A 21,269-nucleotide genomic window follows, 5' to 3' on the forward strand; every position below is an offset into this window, starting at 1 on the left:
AACACAGGAGCCCCCTTCATGAAGAGCAGAGGCTTCAAGAGCATAAACAGCTTCCAATTGTTCTGCATGAAAGGACGTCACAGGAGGAAGAGTTTCAGGCCCCCCCAACACAAAAGCACAGAGCTTTTCAGGGGATGTGCAGTTAATCACTGATGGGACCTGAAAGTGACGGCAGCCTGATGTCTGGGAAGCACAAACATGTTTTCTAATAATGATTTGGATGTTTTCTTCAGGCCTTCCAGCATCGTCAGAGCTGTAGAAGCTGATCAGACACGTTCAGACGAGGAAGTGCATGTTTGTGATGATCATTTGATTTTTATTCTGTTAAACTCTGTCTTGATTGTATTTGATCTTCTCAACGTCATTTCTGCCAAATGATGTAAACAGACTTTTCAAACCAAATCTGATTCAAAAAGTGAATGTTTTAAATTTACAAATTCTGTTTTCTTTTTAAATATATTTTTAATCACTATGAAAAAAACTTTTGTTTTAAAAAAAGATTTTTTTCTTTACAGTTTCTGCTGAGACTGGGGATGCACTTTCTTTAAGGAGGAGCAGAAACGTAAAGACGGACAGAGTAGCTGCTCCATCTGGAGCAGCACCGCCACATTCATAGTTTCCAGTAAACTCCCATAAGCCCCAGGGACAGGTGATCACACCTGTCCCCATAGCTCACCTTTGTTCTTCCTCCTGTTCTTGGACTGCACAGAGGACTGTTGCTGGTATGTCTGTGAGGAGAAAGAAAGGACACGCTGTCACAGCGAAGGGGGCGGGGCTTCACTTTTGGCAATAAATCCAAGAGCACAAGTGATGACGGGTCTGACAGAGGGCAACAAGAGGATGAACGCAGGTCAAAGACAAACAAGAGCCCTTCTCATGGGTCTAAGTGGAGAAGTGTGGAGCATGTTCAATGTTTTCACACGTCTAAACAGGAGACAAGAGGGAGGTGCAGGCGGCACAGCAGGGCGTCCAGGTCATGGAGGAGGTGTGAGGAGATGCAGGCTTAACAAACACACAATGAGTTAGAAAAACGAGCTTCACTTTATTCATAAAGTTCAAAAGTTGTCTAAAGAAGCCACACAGAGAATGTAGTCGGACCAAAAACCTTCAGCATGATTGTTTTCACGTTTTATGATGCAATAACAAACACGCAACTTTCTCTAAATGCAAAAAAATGAGGATGTTTCACATAAACTACTTATTTTTCAAGACTTTTCCTTTTGTTGAACAAATTCTTTGGGGTTTGGTGACTTAAGGCGGTTTTAAAATTCACCAACAGTGACTTTTGGAGGAACAGAGACCAACATGCTGTTGTTCGCCCATCTCTCCATTTTCTAACCCCGTTTCACATCCTGGACAGGTCGCCAGTCTGACGCTGGGCTTGTTTGTTATTGTTAATGAAAATGAACCGTGGTTTCTTCCATGGTACTGTAGAAGTCTAAAGAAATTCATCCTGCTCCACAGCTTCATCAGCATGGACTTATTTGTTCAAAGAACGGCCCCAGTCCCAGCATGCTTTACACAAATGAATCAATGATCATTTATTATGAAGACATGAAAACTGATGAGGTAACAAGGTCAAATTAATCCACTTCTCTTCTTTTTGACTCATTAAAATCCTGAATTCATGTTTTCAAAGCTTGAATAAAAAATTATTTTATTTCTGTTATAATTCTTTGTTTTTGGCGTTAAAAAAAGTAGCCTGACCCCGATCCCAGCTGTTGAACAACTGAACTTCAAAATAAGAGTCTACCGCTGGGAGAAAATGATAAGTTTGTCTGGAAAATGCAGTAATGTAACCAACACGCCTGCAATGGTTACATTACTTCATTTTCCAGACAAACTTATCATTTGAATGGTTTGGATCATAGAAGTTGCCATTAAAGTAATTTTCAGCATAACTGTAAACTAGTATTTTAACCTCTGTAGACCTGGCATCAGGTTTTGGGTTCTATCCCCACAGGCCCTGTGACAACATGTGTGAAGGGTTAGCTCAAAGATTAGGATCAACCTTCTTTAAGCTTTTAAGCTAATTACAAAGTTAAGAAATGCCGCAAGTTACCATTATTGACGTAAATATGACACAGAAACCTTTAGGACTCAGAAAAGGTCTGTTACAATGTAAAGGAGCTGTTTTATTGATTGAAGAGTGAAGGACAGTCCAGATGTTGTGCTGAAAACGTGTCTGCCATGATAGAAGCATCCTCTGCCATAAGCATTTCTCCTGGAAGGAAACCTTCAGAAAAGTATACCTTCAATTCTTTTATAAACTCCTTCATCTTCTGTCTTTTCTGTTCAAAGCGGTTTTTCATTTAACGTGTTCTTTTGACATTACATTTTGACTTTATAACATTTCGTTCTGGAAATATAAAAATCATATAAATGTAAATGAAAAACTTTTGTTCACGTTTCGTTTTCATGAAGTAACAGTGAGGAAGAGCCTTCAGAAGGACAGAAGAGGAACACTCCGAGCTGATGGGACCTGACCAGTCCACACCTGAGAGCTCGCCTGTGCGTCGGAAGAAAGTCTGTCTGTCTGCTGTTAAAAGGTTCATGTTTACAAGCCAGAGGATGTGAGGACACGGGTCAGATGGACCCGCAGACCGTCACGGTGATGGACCAGGCCGGAGCTCGGCCGCTCCCACCCCCACGCTCCGAGTGACGGATGACGCAGGCCCGCCCACTCCCAGCGACACGCCATCTGCTGTTGATCAGCGAACAGAGACCCCCGCATGATCACACACAAACACTTTTTATTTAAAAGAGACGCCGTCACGACTGAAGGTCAGCGTCGATCAGCCTGACTGTCTGGAGCAGAGGGTGGCGAGCTCAAACCGACAGGCGCCCGCACAGATGTCACCAAAGTGATGGCGCGGTAACAAGCAGTCAGCATTTGCTGGATTTTGACACTGCAGCAGCTTTTCCAGCAGCTGAAAAGTTTCTGACATCAAGGACAAACCAGAAAGCTGCATCCTCAGGAGAACAAAGACGGAAACAGGAAGAACCGGTTCAAACTGAAGGAGCGTGACGACCAGCAGGTGCTCTCAGAGGCTGATCTGGTAGGATCTGCAGAAGAACCGAGAGGGAAACCGCCTTAAAGTACAAGAAACAAAGAAGCAGGCGCAGAATACGCCTTCCAGACAGTAAACTGGAAACCTCCGCAGAACAGTTTGGTTTGTTCCGGTGTAGAAAGAACAGTTTGGTTTGTTCCGGTGTAGACACGTGTCAAAGTCCCTTGGCTTCTCGACTTGCCGTGTTTATTGTAATATTTTTCAAAGTGAGAAACATTTTTACAGTTTTTGTCAGACGGAAATGCATCAAACTTCTTCCGCATTTGTCGGATGTTACATGTTAGTCAATGTTTCTTCTGTTTCTTCCACGTTTGTGTCTTTGTTCCATGTTTGTCTGCATTTTGTTTTTCGTGTTTGTCCATTTTCTTCCGTGTTTGTTCCATGTTTTCATGTTCCCAGGTTTTTTTCCATGTTATTCCTGGTTCTTCTCCTGCTGCTTCCTGCAGGTGGACGCTCTCACCATTTTCCTCTCCGCCGGCACCCTTTGCTGTCTTAGTGGAAGGAAAATCATTTCATATAATATGTTGGTCACTTCTACTGGCTGTTATAAATACTGATAATTTGACATTATTGGAATGAGTTGAAGTAAATAAAAAAATAACAATGTAATAAATGTAGTCGCATTTGATGTGTGGCACCTTCAGAAAACCTGAACTGGCCTTTTCTAAAGACACTGATCTGAACAAACCAATGATGTGAAGAGGAGCTAAAGGTCCGAGTCTCGAATAAACGCTGAGTCAGGACAACACAAATGATCTGGATGCTGAGAGATGATGCCGGTGGATGAAGACATTCAAATGATGTCCTCACATGATAACTGGAGGCCGAGTCTCTCTGAGGCGAGTCTCTCTGATTGGGGGGAAGAACGTAGTGGGAGGGGCTTTGACTGTGGTGGCTCCGCCTCTTGGCACGCTTGGCCGTGTCATTGGAGCGTTTGCCTGGGCGGGTGGTGTGAGAGGAGTAATCACATGACCCGCTGCGCTCCTCCTTTCTGGACAAGCCCATGTAGCGCATCAACGAGGTTTCTGTGAAACACAACAGCTGAAGCTCAACCAGCTGCTCTTCCTCTGCTGCTTCATCTTCACCAAAGACGAATGATCATAGAGAAATGCTGAGGAAACAAAACTCAAAATCTCACATTTGCAAAATAAATTCAGTTTCTGGTCAATTACTGACAAAGATCTGAATTGAGTTTTGCCTTTAATACCAAAACACAACAAGACCTAACTCTGACTTTGGTGGATTTTTCCGGAAGACGTGCATCCTCTTCCTCACTGGTCCCTGGATTGGTTTTCGGTTTGTTAACAGTTTATTAAATAAACCTTTTAGATCTCACGAAGGCAACAGAAAAATATATTTAGTCCCTGGAACGAAACAGGACACAAAAAACACTAAAGTGTTGCAGCAACGACAGGCAGGATTAGGGGAGTTTTTTCTCATGAGCCGCAAATCTTCTTTGGCATAAAGTTTCAGTTTGTAGTCTGAGAACCTGTGAAACGGAACCAACAGAAAACAGACAACCATCCTTTTGACCCCGTTGGACAGACAGATGTGTCTTAAAGTGTCTTTGCTTCTTATCTCTGTATTTCATTGTCATTTCATCTGGATTGTCAGTGAGGAAAACGTGCAGATCTTTCCCTGAATCAGGTCTTCATGTGGCGACGAAAGGCCAGCAGACAGATGAAGATCTGATGCAACATGACTCGTCTTTTGGCTCAGCAGAAGCGTGCGGGATCTTTTCAGGCCAAACATGTCAGGTTTTTGGATCTGCTGCTGGTGCCGACGCTTCTTTCTCTTAAAACAAACTGTGAAAAGATGAACTGAAATCTGAAATGTAATATTCTTGCAGCTGCAGAAGAGTTTTTATGAGCAACTTTAGCTTCAAATATTTTTTCCACAAGTTCATATAAGTTGGAACAGAAGATAAAGAATCTTTAGAAGAAAGTACCAGCTGTTCTGTTTTCCAGTTCATTAAGTCATAACATAAAAAAACGTTTAGGTGTTCTCAATGTTGACTAAAAAATGTACTTAATCGTCTTTCCCACGATGCTCCTCAAAAACCTCTTTAGGACGTTTGCCACAGGTATGGAAACGACAAATCGGATCTGTTGCTGCATTTCTGGACCAGAAGGCCTTCATGGATGTGAAGCTTATAGCTATGAAAGGGTTCATCATTTCACCTTCCTATAACTCACGTCTTTTCTTTAGAGTTTTATTCTTCTGGACGCCCTTCAACTTGTTTTTAATCATTGTTCTCTACGGCTTTTCAAAACCCTCCTGTCCTCTCCTGGTTGCTAGGTAGCAGCCAGAGGAAAGTGTGACACCGAGAAGAGCTGCTGTCAGTGTCGCCATGGTAACTATGTGAGTGATTCAGGTGCAGGTCAGAGAGAATGGTCCCTCAGTCTTGCTCTTTTTTTCTACTTTAATGCATTTCAAATCTTCTCGTCTTTTCCCAGCTGTTCCTTCTTCCCTTCTCAGTTTTAGCAGCAGAACTGATCTGAAGAGACCAAACATTTCTCTAAGACCCAGGGACTGTCACGTGCACGAAGCGGCGCTCACCTCTGTGTGTTTCTCTGTTCAGTTTGGCTGGATCCTCGTAGCTGCCCACCCAGTTGCACTCAGCAGGCATGGAGATGGGCCTCAGCTTGCCTGCACACAAACGAAGCTTAACGATTGATGTGGTTGTGGGTCAGTCAACCGAGGCTGTAGCAAGAGAACAGGTGGAGAAACGGACCAAAAGTAGGTGTGGTGCAGTAAACTGGCTCCTCCTCCTCTCGGTGTCGAGACGCTTGATCAAGGAAGGAGTTTGGTGACTCCGAACGTTTAGCAGTACTGACGCCGCTGTGGTTACGAGATGCTTCATCTCCAGACGAGGCTGCTGTCTCGTCTCTATGGCAACACCAGCCGTAGTTAACTCCTGTTCATCACAGCTTCCCATCTCTGATTTCAACCTCAACCTGAAAACAATACCTGGGTGTGTAAGGCTCTGCAGGTGGAGGCGGGATGAAGAGATCCTGGAGGGCGGAGCTCTTGGTGGGTGTGTCAGCGGGTGTGGCTGATCCGCTGCCTGGGCTCCTGGTTGGCTGCAAAAAGCAAGTGGAATGAAACCCTCTAACTTACGACAATGCCTCTTCTTCAGTCAGAGTCTGTACTCATCAGTTTGTGTCAGCAGCAATCATCAGTAGCTTTAAATCCCACAGACCAGGCATTTATTTTATTTATATATATTTATCTGGTAGATTATTACATATCAGCACTGCTCGTTCCTGGTCCTCAGGGGCCTCAGCCCTGCCGGTTTTCCAGCTCTCTCTGCTAAAACGCTAAATCAGGTGTGTTCAGTCAATCAGGATGTGGAATCACTTAAGTCAGCTAATCAGCAGAAAGCTGGTCAGGGAGGAAAACAGGGTTAAGGCTCCTGAGGACCAGAGTTGGCCGGTCCTGTTCCGTGCATATACATTTGGTTTAAATCTTGTGAGACCAAAGTATCTTCACAGGTTGTCACACCTGTTAGAGTTTTATGTCAGATTAATTTGAGCAGTCAGAGAAAGGATTTTGTAACCAGAACAGCCTCAATATGCTAATAAATTAGTTTATTAAACTCAAAATGTGGATTTTTTCCCAGGACGAGGCTTGTGATGAGAATGTCTGTTATAGCTGAAGCTCCGCCCCGCTGAAGGTGAAAGCAGGACTTACCTGGACAGGCTACTAACCTGCTCAGGAGAACTAAGACTTTTTTTTTTTAATATCAGCTATTCATTCATTCATTCATTTTCTTAACCGTTTTATCCCTTTCGGGGTCACGGGGCTGCCGGAGCCTATCCCGGCCACTTGTGGGCGAAGGCAGGGGGGACACCCTGAACAAGTCGCCAGTTTGTTGCAGGGTAGAATGTCCTCACTCACACACCCATTCACTCCCGCATTCACACCTATGGTCAATTTAGAGTTGCCAATTAACCTATGAAGCATGTTTTGGGATGGTGGGAGGAAGCCGGAGACCCCGGAGAGAACCCACGCATGCACGGGGAGAACATGCAAAGTCCACACAGAAAGGCCCCCCACTGATGTTCTGTTTTTCATGTCCCCCAGCCGGGACTTGAACCGGGGGCCTTCTTGCTGTGAGGCAAGAGCGCTAACCACTGCGCCACCGTGCAGCCTAATATCAGCTAATTACAGAAAATGTAATTACCTCAGAAGTCAAAGTCACGCAGAGCCACAGCTCCTCCACCTAATTACACACTTTGTCTGCAGCCGACCTGGGGTGTGGGAGCTGGGGGGGAATAAAGGTAGAGTTGCTCCCACCTGCAGGGCCAGCGGTTTCCAGCGCATGTTCTTCAGCAGTGCGGGGGCCGAGCTGAGCGTGCTCTGTGGACGCTTCTTCAGAGTCAGGGACACCACGCCTTTATCGGCTCTCAATGAGCCGACCAGGTTACGTAACTGCCAGCCCACCTGTGGACCAGAGGGCTGCGTCAGCAAACATCTTCTGGGATGAACAACCCCATCTCCCTTTTCCCTCCCCAGCACTTAAACGCCATCGTCTGGCTTGTTGAGCCTTCTGCATGAAGGTGTGGAGGTGGAGAATCTGTGGAAGCTGCCCTGATTTGGAGAACAAAGTGTGCTATCATGAAGCTCTTCACATTTTTACCCTCATTGCACAAAGCCAGCCCACGCATCTCGCCTGTGGGAGATGGCAAAAACACTGTAAGCAGGCATGAAGATGAGAAAGCTGAAGCTCCTGCAGGAGTGGACGACCGGCGAGACCAGACTAAAATGAGAAGATGGGGGCCAGTAGGGGGCATGAGAGACAACACACGGACGTTTCATTGGGGACTGTCCAGTCAACCTTTAATACAAGAAATTGCTTTGACGTTTTTAAGTTTTTTTCCACATAAGTTTTGAAAATAAAACACAGCAGTTTGTTTTTATCAGATAAAGAAAACAATGACATTATGTTGGATTGTTTCTGTATTTTCTGCTAAAGATTAATGGATGGAGACGTCACATTTATTGCTATTTTTGCAAAAGAAAAGATTCACCAAACACATTTCTTTACCAAAATGCCAAATTTAAATGAAGAAAGGATGAACGACCAGAGAGCAGCTGTGTGAAAACATAAAACCACAGCAGAGAGCGGTATTAGAAGACTTCAACACAAAAAACCCAAAAGAACTCAATAATTCTTCAGGACTGTCAGCTTCCAGGATAAACACTGATGCAGAATTCAGACTCTGTACTTAAAGGACTTCAGCCATAAGTCAGTCTGAAATACACTGCTACACTTCTAGTTTAAAGACATTCTTTCACATTGGGTCAAACTCTGAAAAGTGTTGATTTGACTGCTTTTTGGAGAATGAAATGCCGCATGGAGGTGAGACTGTCCTGTCTGCAGCCAAAAACATCTAGACTGCATACATTTGGATTCAGAGCACAAACCTCTGACAGAAAACCCACCACAGTCTGGTGATTGACTTGAATGACTTCATCTCCTGCGTGGATCTTCTTGCATCGGTCAGCCGGAGACTACAAAGACAGCAGGAGAAAGAGAAAGGAAGCAGATAACTGCCCATTGATCGGGTTTATTGATCCCTGCATGCTGCTGTGAGAAAGTTTAACAATGAAAATGTACTTAAAGAAGCTGCAGTGCAGCTCAGAGACCTGCTGAGTCATTAGGAGGGAATCTGATCATCTTTGGAGGCAAGAAGACAGATTTACTCGAGGAAAATCAGAAGGCATGAAAAATGGATTTCTGCAACAGTGTAAGAAGACGATAAATTGGAAAATAGTTGGTCTGAGATTCCTCCTTCCTCCATTTCAAACCTACGTTTAAGTTTCTTTCTGTTGACTCTGCTTTTGTTTATTTGTGGTTGTTTACTTTGATTCATTGGTTATAAGGTTTTTGAATAAAACAGGAGTTTCCAGGAGGTCAATCATTGAACATCTTGGTGTCCTTTGGTCATAACTGATCCAGGCACTCAGATGAGACTCAGACGTCTCAGGTCTGAGCTTCATTTCCCAGAGAAAGTCCAAGAAGCAGAGTCTCTCACCCCTTCAGTGGTTCCTGTGATCACATGAAGGCCATCATAGGTGGATTTGATGTACATCCCCTGGTGGAACGAAGGACAGAAAAAAAAGCGAGAAATGAACGACAGCAAAGCTGAGGATCAGCAGACAGAGAGGAGAGGAGAGATTACCAAGCCTTCAGAGGGTTTGATGTTCGTGAGGTGGACCAGCTCCAGGTGGGCCGACTGGGAAACCAGCGGGTCCGATGACACGCACACGATGTGCTCACACACCTCAGACAGAGTTTTACACTGCAAAAAGGAAAGCAGAGCAGAATTATTCCAGCAATGACTGAGGTTCAAGTTCTACCTTAACCCTAACCCTAACCCCATCCTTTTCCAGAGGAGAAGCGGTTTGACTTTAAGCTCCACTGAACTGACTGGAGGAAAATCGGCACAGAAGGATCCTTGCAGATGAAGAAACGGTTTGCTTCATTTTAGTGGACGCAGAATGAAGGTCTGTGATGTCGGTGACATTTTCTGTCGCTGTCCGCCGGTTCTTCTCATTGGAAGAGACTTCTCTGCATAAAAAAAATTCTGACTGGTTCCCCACGTTTCCCTGAAACTTTTCTGAACCTGCATATTGTGTGGTTTTTGTGCGTCATCATGTTGAACTTGGTGCACAGGTTCTGCTGCCGTCTGCTCCTCCATGAATTGGACCCACTGGTCCTTTCCACAGCAGACGTGTGGATTTGTCTCAACAGGAAAATCTGTCTCCAACTACGGACACTGATGACTGTTCCAGCCATCATCTGCGGCGTGAATCACACATGAGGACATTTGTTGGACGTGGTCATCTTTCCATGCGTCTCCTTCTGATGTTCAGTTTGTACGCTTTTGTCACTCTAAAATGATTCAGATCAAACGGGTTCTACTATTTGACGGGCAGGTCTTTATACAGCAAACAGCAAGGCCAGGGGGAGGACTTCAGGTGACTAACATCAGGACTCGCCACACCCTGGAGGCTATGGATAGAGCTAAACCTCCCAGAGCCGCAGTGATCTAGAAACAGCGATCCTTGATTGAATTAACTATGTACTGTGGTGTCACTGGGCGATCTCAACCGCCTGTAGTTAGTCCAGAAACCAGCAGGAGGACTGGAACCACAACCAACTTCACTGATTCCGCGTTGACCTTAGAATTCAGACTTGAATGTTTGTTGGTAAAGCTCTTCCTGGTCAGATTACTTCAGTAACAGAAAACAGACGTATTTCCAACGGTTTGAGAGATCAGGTGTGGATTACTGATCTGGGATTCCTGCGTGTAGATTACTGATCACGGATGCCTGTGTGTGGATTATTGATCTGGGATTCTGACTGTGGATTATTAATTTGGGATTACTACATGTGGATTATTGATCTAAAATTCCTGTGTGTGGATTATTGATCTGGGATTCTGACTGTGGATTATTAATTTGGGATTACTACATGTGGATTATTGATCAGAAATTCCTGTGTATGGATTACTGATCTGGGATTCTGACTGTGGATTATTAATTTGGGATTCCTGTGTGTTGATTATTAATCTGGGATTCTGACTGTGGATTATTGATCTGGGATTCTGACTGTGGATTATTGATCTGGGATTCTGACTGTGGATTATTGATCTGGGATTCCTGTGTGTTTGATTATTAATCTGGGATTCTGACTGTGGATTATTGATCTGGGATTCTGACTGTGGATTATTAATTTGAGATTACCACATGTTGATTATTGATCTGAAATTCCTGTATTTGGACTATTGATTTGGGATTCTGACTGGATTATTGATTTGGGATTCTGACTGTGGATTATTGATTTGGAATTCCTGCATGTGGATTATAGATCTGGAATTCCTGCATGTGGATTATTGATTTGGGATTCCTGTGGGTCAATTATTAATCTGGGATTCTGACTGTGGATTATTAATTTGGGATTACTACATGTGGATTATTGATCTGATATTCCTGTGTGTGGATTATTGATCTGGGATTCTGACTGTGGATTATTAATTTGGGATTACTACATGTGGATTATTGATCTGAAATTCCTGTGTGTGGATTTTTGATCTGGGATTCTGACTGTGGATAATTAATTTGAGATTACTATATGTGGATTATTGATCTGGAATTCTTGCATGTGGCTTATAGATCTGGGATTCCTGCGTGTGGATTATTAATTTGGGATTCTGACTGTGGATTATTGATCTGGGATTCTGACTGTGGATTACTAATTTGAGATTACCATATGTGGATTATTGACATGGAATTCCTGCATGTGGATTATTGATCTGGAATTCTGACTGTGGATTATTGATTTGGGATTCTTATTGTGGATTATTGATTTGGAATTTCTGCATGTGGATTATTGATCTGGAATTCCTGCATGTGGTTTATAGATCTGGGATTCCTGCGTGTGGATTATTAATTTGGGATTACTACATGTGGATTATTGATCTGGGATTCCTGTGTGTTGATTATTTATCTGGAATTCTGACTGTGGATTATCGATCTGGTATTCCTGTGTGTAGATTATTTATCTGTGATTCCTGCCTGTGGATCATCGATTTGAGGTGACAGCGGCTGGGCGACTCACCACATGGAGGATTTTGTTCTCCGTCTCAAACACGGTACAGTCCTGCAGGAAGACAGATATTAGATGCGGCAGCAGCAAACATCCCTCCTGCAGGTTCTCTGCATGCTGTCATGACTCCACCTGCACACCCACACCCGTCTTTTCTTTACCCTCATCAGTCACACAGAAGACAGAAAACCTAAATAGTCTCTCTGAAAGTCTGAGGCAGCCGGATCACCCCCACACTAGCCGCTCTTCAGGCCTGGGGAGGGGTTTTCCTGAAGAATAGAATAAAAGCCTCACAACACACATGTCCACACCTGCTGTACGATGGTGGTGAGCTCCAAGCAGAGCTGGATGACGTTGTTTCGGGTTACAGAGTAGTCTGCCACTGCAGCAAAGGGCGACCTGGGGGGAAATAACAGGAGGTCTTAAAATGCTGCTGGACAGGAGCACTGTCAGAGAGGGGGCGGGCACACAAACCTCCAATTCACACTGAGAGGGGGGGGTTGTCTATCCTTTGAAACAAAACTCTTCATCTGCGTCTGAGTTTCCTGGTCAAAATCACATTCTGGAAAAGAACAGACTCCTTTCTTCTGGTTACCTCCAGTCTGGGGGGGGGGACCCATTTCGTTGAGGTGTTCTACAGGTTTTTGCTAAATGGAGCTGCTTAAAGTGAATGAAAAACCAGATAGTAGATTATATGTATTTTCAACTTTTTTTGTTTTGTTTTCCCTCTCTGCGTTCAGTTCTCAGTTTTCATTTTCAATTCAGTTTTCAAGTTTTCACTGCCTAGCTGATTTTGTTTTACGTGGGGGCGGGGCTTTGAGCTCATTGGCCATCAACCTTTTTTGGGGTAAATTTTTCTTTGTATTCAAGTTTTAAATTTACAGTTTTATTTCTCACATTTCCGAGAATTCCTTCAAGCAGTGCCCGCCCTCCCTATACACGAATGACGCAGCCGCGTAGGGCCCCCCATCACCACAAGGGCCCGACGTGGGGAAGACAAAAAAGGCTCAAATCTAGCAACCCATTTCATAGCACTTCTGTACGAACGTGCGCTCTAAATGTTGTTCAAAAGAACGTTGCCTGCACTTTAATGAGCCCCCCCGTCAACACACCTGAACCAATCTGACAACCCAATTAATGACGTTACACCTCTCTTAGCAACGATTGGTCAACATATATATAGTTATTTTATTAGCTTTATAGTTATTTTATTAGCTTTATCATTGATTATTGTATAATAATAATTCTTGTTTTTCTAGCTGCAGAAGAAACGCCTGTCACCACATCCTCTGTTGAAAGGGAAAACGTTGATGCTGCTGCTTGTCAGTTCAAATCTAGCCAATCTTCTTCTTTCTCTTTCGGCTTTTCCCATCAGGGGTCGCCACAGCGAATCATCCTTTTCCACCTCACTCTATCATGAACATCTTCTACCCTAACATTAGCCAACTTCATGTCCTCTGTTAAGACATCCATGTATCTCCTCTTTGGCCGTCCTCTTGCCCTCCTGCCAGGCAGCTCCATCTCCAACATCCTTCTACCAATATATCCACTATCCCTCCTCTGAACATGTCCAAACCATCTCAGTCTGGCTTCTCTGACTTTGTCGCTAACACAGGCAACATGAGCCGTCCCTCTGATGTACTCGTTCCTTATCCTGTCTAACCTGGTCACTCCTAAGGAGAACCTCAACATCTTCATCTCCGCTACCTCCATCTCAGCCTCTTGTCTCTGTCTCACTGCTACCGTCTCTAACCCATAGAGCAGAGCTGGTCTCACCACTGTCTTGTACACCTTTCCTTTGAGTCTTGCTGACACTCTTCTGTCACACAACACTCCTGACACTTTCCTCCACCCGCTCCAACCTGCCTGCACTCGCCTCTTCACCTCTTTTCCACACTCCCCATCACACTGAACTGTTGACCCCAAGTACTTAAACTCCTGCACCTTCTTCACCTCAGCCCCCTGTAACCTAACGCTTCTGCCTTGATCCCTCTTGTTCAGACACATGTATTCTGTCTTACTATGACTGACCTTCATGCCTCTTCTTTCCAGAGCAAACCTCCACCTCTCTAGCTGTTCCTCCACCTGCTCTCTACTCTCACTGCAAATTACAATGTCATCCGCAAACATCATTGTCCAGGGAGATTCCTGTCTTACCTCGTCTGTCAGCCTGTCCATCAGCATAGCAAACAAAAAAGGACTCACAGCTGATCCTTGGTGTAGTCCCACCTCCACCTTGAACTCCTCTGTCTGACCTACAGCACATCTCACCACCGTCATACTTCTCTCATACATGTCCTGAACTACTCTGACATACTTCTCTGCCACTCCAGACGACCTCATACAGTACCACAGCTCCTCCCTCGGCACCCTGTCATACGCCTTCTCTAAATCTACGAACACACAATGCAGCTCCTTCTGACCTTCTCTGTACTTTTCCATCAACATTCTCAAAGCAAAAATGGCATCTGTGGTGCTCTTACGGGGCATGAAACCATACTGCTGCTCACAAATCTCCACCTTCTTCCTAAGCCTGGCTTCCACTACTCTTTCCCACAGCTTCATTGTGTGGCTCATCAACTTTATTCCTCTATAGTTGCTGCAGTTCTGCGTGTCACCCTTGTTCTTAAAGATCGGAACCAGAACGCTTCTCCTCCATTCCTCAGGCATCTTCTCACTCTCTAGAATCCTATTGAACAACTTCGTTAGAAATTCCACTGCTGTCTCTCCTAAGCACTTCCATACCTCCACAGGTAGGTCATCAGGACCAACGGCCTTTCCGCTCTTCATCCTTTTCAGAGCCTTCCTAACCTCATCCTTTCCAATCTCTGCTACTTCCTGCTCCACAACAACCACATCTTCCTCCCTTCTTTCCCTGTCATTTTCCACGTTCATCAGCTCCTCAAAATACTCCTTCCATCTTTTCTGTACACTCTCCTGGGTTGTTAGCACCTTTCCATCTCTGTCCTTAATCACCCTTATCTGTTGCACGTCCTTCCCATCTCTGTCTCTCTGTCTGGCTAGCCTGAACAAGTCCTTTTCTCCTTCCTTTGTGTCTAACCTGTCATATAGCTCATCGTAAGCTTTCTGTTTGGCCTTTGCCACCTCTCTCTTCACTCTACGCTGCGCTTCCTTGTACTCCTGTCTACCTTCCTCAGTCCTTTCTACATCCCACTTCCTTTTAGCCAACCTCTTCCTCTGGACGCATTCCTGTACTTCCTCATTCCACCACCAAGTCAAGCCAATATGGAACATATATCAAACTTATCGTTTCATTATTACTTAGAAAATAGTCATACATTTGCACAAACACACACAAAAGGTAACCCACTTCTTTCCAAGATTCTGCATCCAGCGTCACAGGAACTGTTAAGTAAATTTGATTAGACTGTTTGACCTTTTACTGTTTGCTTTTGATGAAGTTATGTATCTTATGTTCCAGAGGCTCCAAGAAAGGCGTGTATGGAAGAGGAGCAGACTGGTGTCCAATTACTTACCAGCCCATGAAATGAAGGGATTGTGTTTAAAAAATGCTTTAGTTTTTCACATTTTTCTGCAATCTTTCTGTTCAACCCATGGAATAAAAGCTGAATGTCTGCACTTCAATGGCATCTGAGTTGTTTTATTTCAAATTCACTGTGGTAATGTACAGAAACTAAAGTAGAAAGAATGTGTCTCTGTCCAAATATTTATGCTCCTGACTGTATATACATTTGTCATTCATATTTTTTTCTTGGCACTTTTAAAATTGCTTTGGCACCACTAAATGTGCATCCAACATGCAAGCAATATACAGTTTCAATTCTTCAGCAACAATGATACATTCACAAAATGTATTAATAGAGAAATCGCATTTATATTACAACAACAATTGCGTTTTGTTGGTGCTGCTGATCAGTTAGAGGGCCCACAAATTAAATTTAGGGCCCCCAGAAGACCGGCCCTGCCTTTAAGTTTAAACATTTTCTTCCTTTTTTTTCAAGTTTACAATCTGATTTTTTCCATTCACTTTCAGCTGATCCAAATCTGACCACATATGCTGGCTCCACCAAAGGCCCAAAGCGAATGATGACACCCCAAAAACACTGGATGGTTTATAAAGCAGCTTACCTGACATTTGACCTCTAATTTAAGTGAAAAGGATTTTTCCCATTTAAAAAGCAGAATGTGGAGTCGTTTTGTTACAGTATAAATCTGTCTATTTTTAGCTTGTTTTGTTTTGAAGGTGTGACCATAGAATAATTCAAAGGAAAACACAACAAACTACAGAATATTTTGGTTGATGAAAAGGTATGACTACACCGTTTGACATATTCTAATTTCATATTATATTGTCATAATAAATCAGATATTATTTTTATTCAATTTTCAAAAACCCTTAAACTGGACACTTTTATTTCAGACAGTTTTTAAAAAGAATCTTACTGACAATTTGCTGTAATCTAGTTCTTTGATTCTATTGATTTTAAGAATTTGGTGATTTTGATTTTTTTTAATAACTGTCTGTGTTATTGCTGTTTTATCCCTTTGCTGTTTTTCCATGCATCTCCTATAGTTCCGTTTTTTTGGGTTGACTTTGGTTAAAATTAAACCGCTTGTTTCAGTCTGCAGAATTTACCAGGTCCAGGTGAAAATGGTGCATTGTGGGAACGATGGGCAGTTTACCTTCATAACCTGCAGATATTAGCGGCTTATTATTTATTATTATTTAAAAGGTTTTCCAACATTTGCAGGAATGACGACGCACAGGTAAACGTGAAGTGTATTCATGACATGGAGTGGATGCTTCATTGTTCTAAAGACCCAGATAAGAATTCGGCCACAGCCTCTAGTGTATGATTTATTAGTGGGGAGAGAATTTGGGTCATCGCTATCAAGGCTGACTGCTATATATACACGGACAACCTGAGGCTATGCAGACAGGCTGTTTCCATCAGGCTCCAAACTTCAACATTTCAGGACCCAGGTCACACAAACCTCACACATCCACGACAGCGAAAGCTTTCTTCCACAGACACTGTTCTGTTGTGTTTCAGAACAACCGTCACAAGCTAATGTGGCTCAACTTTGACCTTTGCAAACTGCAGAAAAACAGATTTCTATGTGCAGGAATGAACCTCTTCAGCCTGCAACTGTTCATCAGATAAATAGGGTTCTATGGAAAGTCCTTTTGCTTAATAAGGTAGTAAGAAACTTTAACATGCAGCCCCCCCCCCCCCCCCCCCATAAAATAATGACTCAGAAATGCAAATATTTTGTTCATGAATGACCTTTTAAAAAGTAAACATTTGAATTGAATAATGTACTGCCCTAAGTTTATGTCAGCTTTCTTTTAATGGCAGCATTTATCCATAAAGGTGGATTATGTTTTATTCTGTCACTCCTCATCAATTCAGTTAATCCAGGAGAACTTCTGTTCTTATTTCACCTGCAGAACAGAACCAAATCAGGAGTTAAACAAAAACCCGACTCCAAACTCCTGATGAGGAGTTCAGATTTAAAAGAGAAGCAATAAGCAGCAGCAGCAGGAAAATAAAGGTCTGCTGCCGCTCTAACATGACATGATCCTAATCTTCCTGTTTTTCTCTGGATGTGCTGCAGCCTTTCTCTGCCTACGCTGTAAACTCTAATAAGCAGCGATCAGAACAGAAACCCGCTCTGAACCGCGTCATGGCAGTTTGCCTTTGGGCCGTGTTTCACATGTTTTGGTTGAACAGCAGGTGGTTCTTGGAAACATGCCAACGTTTTTCCAGGTGTGGAGGGATTAAAGTGCATTCCTGCAGCAGAACCCGGTTCCTCACATAAAGACATCCTCAGACTGATGGGAAGGGGTTTTTCTTAAGACACAGACAATCACAGAACACGTTCTCTTTGTCCTGCAGCCCTGCAACTCAAACTCGCATCACTGTGTGTGGGCGAGCGCAGTCAGGGCGCTAGCACCACTTTTTCTTTTTCTCATGGTAAAGTGCTGCTGAGGGAGGGCGTCTCTGAGCGTGTTTGTGTCTAAGCCGTGTGAGTGTCTGAGCGTGTCTGTGTCTAAGGCGTGTGCAAGTCTGAACATGTGTGTGTCTGACCGTGTTTGTGTCTGAACATGTGCGTCTCTGAGCGTCTTTGTGTCTAAGGCGTTTGCGTGTCTGAGGCGTGTGCAAGTATGAGACGTGTGCGTGTCTGAGGCGTGAGAGAGTCTGAGACGTTTGCATGTCTGAGGCGTGTGCAAGTCAGACAATTGCATGTCTGAACGTGTGTGTGTCTGAGGCGTATGCGTGTCTGAGGCATGTGCGTGTCTGAGGCATGTGCGTGTCTGAACATATGCGTCTATGAGCGTCTTTGTGTCTGAGGCGTGTGCGTGACTGAGGCATGTGCAAGTCTGAGACGTTTGCGTGTCTGAACGTGTGCGTGTCAGAGGCGTGTGCGTGTCTGAGGCAGGTGCGAATCAGAGGCATGTACGTGTCTGAGGCGTGTACGTGTCTGAACATGTGCGTGCCTGAGACGTGTGCGTGTCTGAGGCGTGTGCGCGTTTGAACGTGCGCGTGTCTGAGGCGTGTGCGTGTCTGAGGCGTGTGCAAGTCTGAGACGTTTGCGTGTCTGAACGTGTGCGTGTCAGAGGCGTGTGCGTGTCTGAGGCAGGTGCGAATCAGAGGCGTGTGCGTGTCTGAAGCGTGTGCGTGTCTGAGGCATGTACGTGTCTGAGGCGTGTACGTGTCTGAACATGTGCGTGCCTGAGACGTGTGCGTGTCTGAGGCGTGCGCGTGTTTGAGGAGTGTGCGTGTCTGAGGCAGGTGCGAATCAGAGGCGTGTGCGTGTCTGAGGCGTGTGCGTGTCTGAGGCGTGTGCGTGTCTGAGGCGTGTGCGTGTCTGAGGCGTGTGCGTGTCTGAGCGGTGTGCGTGTCTGAGCGGTGTGCGTGTCTGAGCGGTGTGCGTGTCTGAGCGGTGTGCGTGACTGAGGCATGTGCAAGTCTGAGACGTTTGCATGTCTGAGACGTGTGCGTGTCTGAGACGTGTGCGTGTCTGAACGTGTGCGTGTCTGAGGCGTGTGCGTGTCTGAGGCGTGTGCGTGTCTGAGGCGTGTGCGTGTCTGAGGCGTGTGCGTGTCTGAGGCGTGTGCGTGTCTGAGCGGTGTGCGTGTCTGAGCGGTGTGCGTGTCTGAGCCGGTGTGCGTGTCTGAGCGGTGTGCGTGACTGAGCGGTGTGCGTGACTGAGGCATGTGCAAGTCTGAGACGTTTGCATGTCTGAGACGTGTGCGTGTCTGAACGTGTGCGTGTCAGAGGCGTGTGCGTGTCTGAGGCAGGTGCGAATAAGAGGCATGTGCGTGTCTGAGGCGTGTGCATGTTTGAGGCGTGTGCGTGTCTGAGGTGTGTACGTGTCTGAGTGTGCGCGTGTCTGAGGCGTGCAGGCGTCTGAACGTGCCTGGGGCGTGTGCGCTTCTGAACGTGCGCGTGTTTGAGGCGTGTGCGTGTCTGAGGCGTGTGCGTGTCTGAGGCAGGTGCGAATCAGAGGCGTGTGCGTCTCTGAGGCGTGTGCGTGTCTGAGGCGTGTACATGTCTGAACATGTGCGTGTCTGAGGCGTGTGCGTGTCTGAGGTGTGTACGTGTCTGAACGTGCGCGTGTCTGAGGCGTGCAAGCGCTTGAACGTGCCTGGGGCGTGTGCGCTTCTGAACGTGCGCGTGTTTGAGGCGTGTGCGTGTCTGAGGCGTGTGCGTGTCAGAGACAGGTGCGAATCAGAGGCGTGTGCGTGTCTGAGGCGTGTGCGTGTCTGAGGCGTGTGCGTGTCTGAGGCGTGTGCGTGTCTGAGGCGTGTGCGTGTCTGAATGTGTGCGTGTCTAAACGTGTGCGTGTCTGAGCGCGTGCGTGTCTGAGCGCCTGCGTGTCTGAGCGTCTGCGCGCCTGCGTGTCTGAGCGTCTGCGTGTCTGAGCGTCTGCGTGTCTGAGCGTCTGCGTGTCTGGCGCGCTGCATCACGTAGGCGCCTCTGCGGGTCTAGAGGACGTTATTACAGGTGTGGGTGTCTGGCGATTCGAGGAGCGAGTCAGCGGCGGTGGGCTTAGTTTCTGACGTCTTTTCGGCAAACAGCAGAATTATCATTAAATCTACAGACAGACGTGGAGAAAAGAGGTCATCCATGATCTTTGAATAAAAGACGTGTTTCAAAGGAGGAGCGATGCTCACAGCACTCATGTTTACAGAATGAAATTTTAACAAACCGATTTGTTGAAAAAAACTCTAATCTGCCGTTTTAACTTCAGAGCCACAGAATATTCAGACATTTTTATCAAAGTACAAATAGCAGCAAAAACATTTGACCTTTCCAGTGTTCCTTTCAGTGTGAGGTCACCTCGTGTAATCTGGATTACTAAACATTAGAAATGAAGCCCAGACCCTTTGGAATTTGGCTTCAGCAGAAGAGAAGCCTGAACAGTTTGAACCATCAAAAGAAAGATGTGAAACAGAAGTGATGAAGGCTGATGCTGGCTGCAGCCTCAGGGTTTCAGGCTGTGATTGTCTTCTGACCCTCCTGGTTTTTTAGTTCCACTTTACTAATGTGAATTAATTGTAAATCGCATTAGGTTATTTTATTTCATTTGTTTGTTCTAAATTCACACTGAATATTTACAAATTAGTTGAAATAATTACATTTGATCTGGAATCCAAATTTCTCTGAAACCTGCAGCTTTAAGTTAAAACATTGACCACACTGAGAAAAGAAATCACCTGTCTAGCCAGGCCAGCAGGCTTTTGGCAGCGGTGATGAGATCGACGACAGACGTCAGCAGGTCATTGGGAAGCCGCCGTGAGGTTCTGCTCTCTGATTGGCTGCTCCGACGGCGGCCAGAGATGAAGTTCTGCAGGTTCTTGGCCGAGGCTCCGAGTTTATGAGCCAGAGTTCTGACGCTTTCTGTTTCCAGACCTGAGTTCTGCATAAGGAGACGGACAAAAGGAGAAGATCACCTTCAAGTTTACAACATGAGTGCTGCTGTTTTCTGGGTCTTTATGCCAAAGGTTTTTATGGTCAAATTTCAAAGACAACTTGTGCCTGAGATGTACTTCATTTGAAAACATCATTCAACAGACCAAGGTAAGGCAAGGCAAGTTTATTTGTGTAGCACAATTCGTACACAAAGTAATTCAAGGTGCTTCACAAAACAGAGAAATGCATTAAAATCACAATACATCATAGAAATAATCATCTTGAAATTTACTTTAAAAAAAAGGAAAAACTTTGAAAATTAATTTAAAAAGAAAGGAAGGAAAGGAAAGAAAAGTGCAGATAGGACCTTTCAGTCATATACACGGCTAAACAGAAATGTTTTAAGTCTAGATTTGAACATGAACACAGAAGAGGCCTGTCTTACGGCTTCAGGGAGGCTGTTCCAGATTTTAGCTGCAGAATATTAAAACGCTGATTCCCCTTGTTTAGTTCTGACTCTGGGCATCAACAGGAGGCCGGTCCCTGAGGTCCTCAGAGTACGAGATGGTTCATATGGCACTAACATGTCAGAGATGCCAGAGAGACCAAAAGAATCGGTGCAATGAGCCAACAAGGATTAAGTTAGATTTTTGCAGTGTTGATGGTGATGGAATTCAC

At 44.9% G+C, this 21,269-nt stretch overlaps 1 protein-coding gene across 3 annotated transcripts in view; it reads right to left on the reverse strand.

The window, feature by feature from the left end:
- cnksr2 (connector enhancer of kinase suppressor of Ras 2) overlaps positions 1-21,269 on the reverse strand; it is a 68,551-nt gene that overhangs the window by 13,418 nt on the left and 33,864 nt on the right. For 2 of the 3 annotated variants that reach the window (XM_023949961.1, XM_023949960.1), the window contains exons 3-14: positions 20,396-20,598; positions 12,000-12,087; positions 11,701-11,742; positions 9,260-9,379; positions 9,113-9,172; positions 8,520-8,588; positions 7,371-7,517; positions 6,042-6,154; positions 5,806-5,960; positions 5,631-5,720; positions 3,882-4,096; positions 677-728 (exon numbers count right to left, since the gene is read on the reverse strand). In XM_023949961.1, the coding sequence (XP_023805729.1) occupies positions 677-728; positions 3,882-4,096; positions 5,631-5,720; positions 5,806-5,960; positions 6,042-6,154; positions 7,371-7,517; positions 8,520-8,588; positions 9,113-9,172; positions 9,260-9,379; positions 11,701-11,742; positions 12,000-12,087; positions 20,396-20,598 (1,354 nt within the window). Of the gene's footprint in view, positions 1-676; positions 729-3,881; positions 4,097-5,630; positions 5,721-5,805; positions 5,961-6,041; positions 6,155-7,370; positions 7,518-8,519; positions 8,589-9,112; positions 9,173-9,259; positions 9,380-11,700; positions 11,743-11,999; positions 12,088-12,162; positions 12,417-20,395; positions 20,599-21,269 lie in introns of those variants that run through there. The other variant, XM_023949962.1, reaches the window with a different exon arrangement.

The sequence above is a fragment of the Oryzias latipes genome, chromosome 20 (assembly GCF_002234675.1).
Source record: "Oryzias latipes chromosome 20, ASM223467v1".
In the NCBI taxonomy this organism is placed as follows: domain Eukaryota; kingdom Metazoa; phylum Chordata; class Actinopteri; order Beloniformes; family Adrianichthyidae; genus Oryzias; species Oryzias latipes.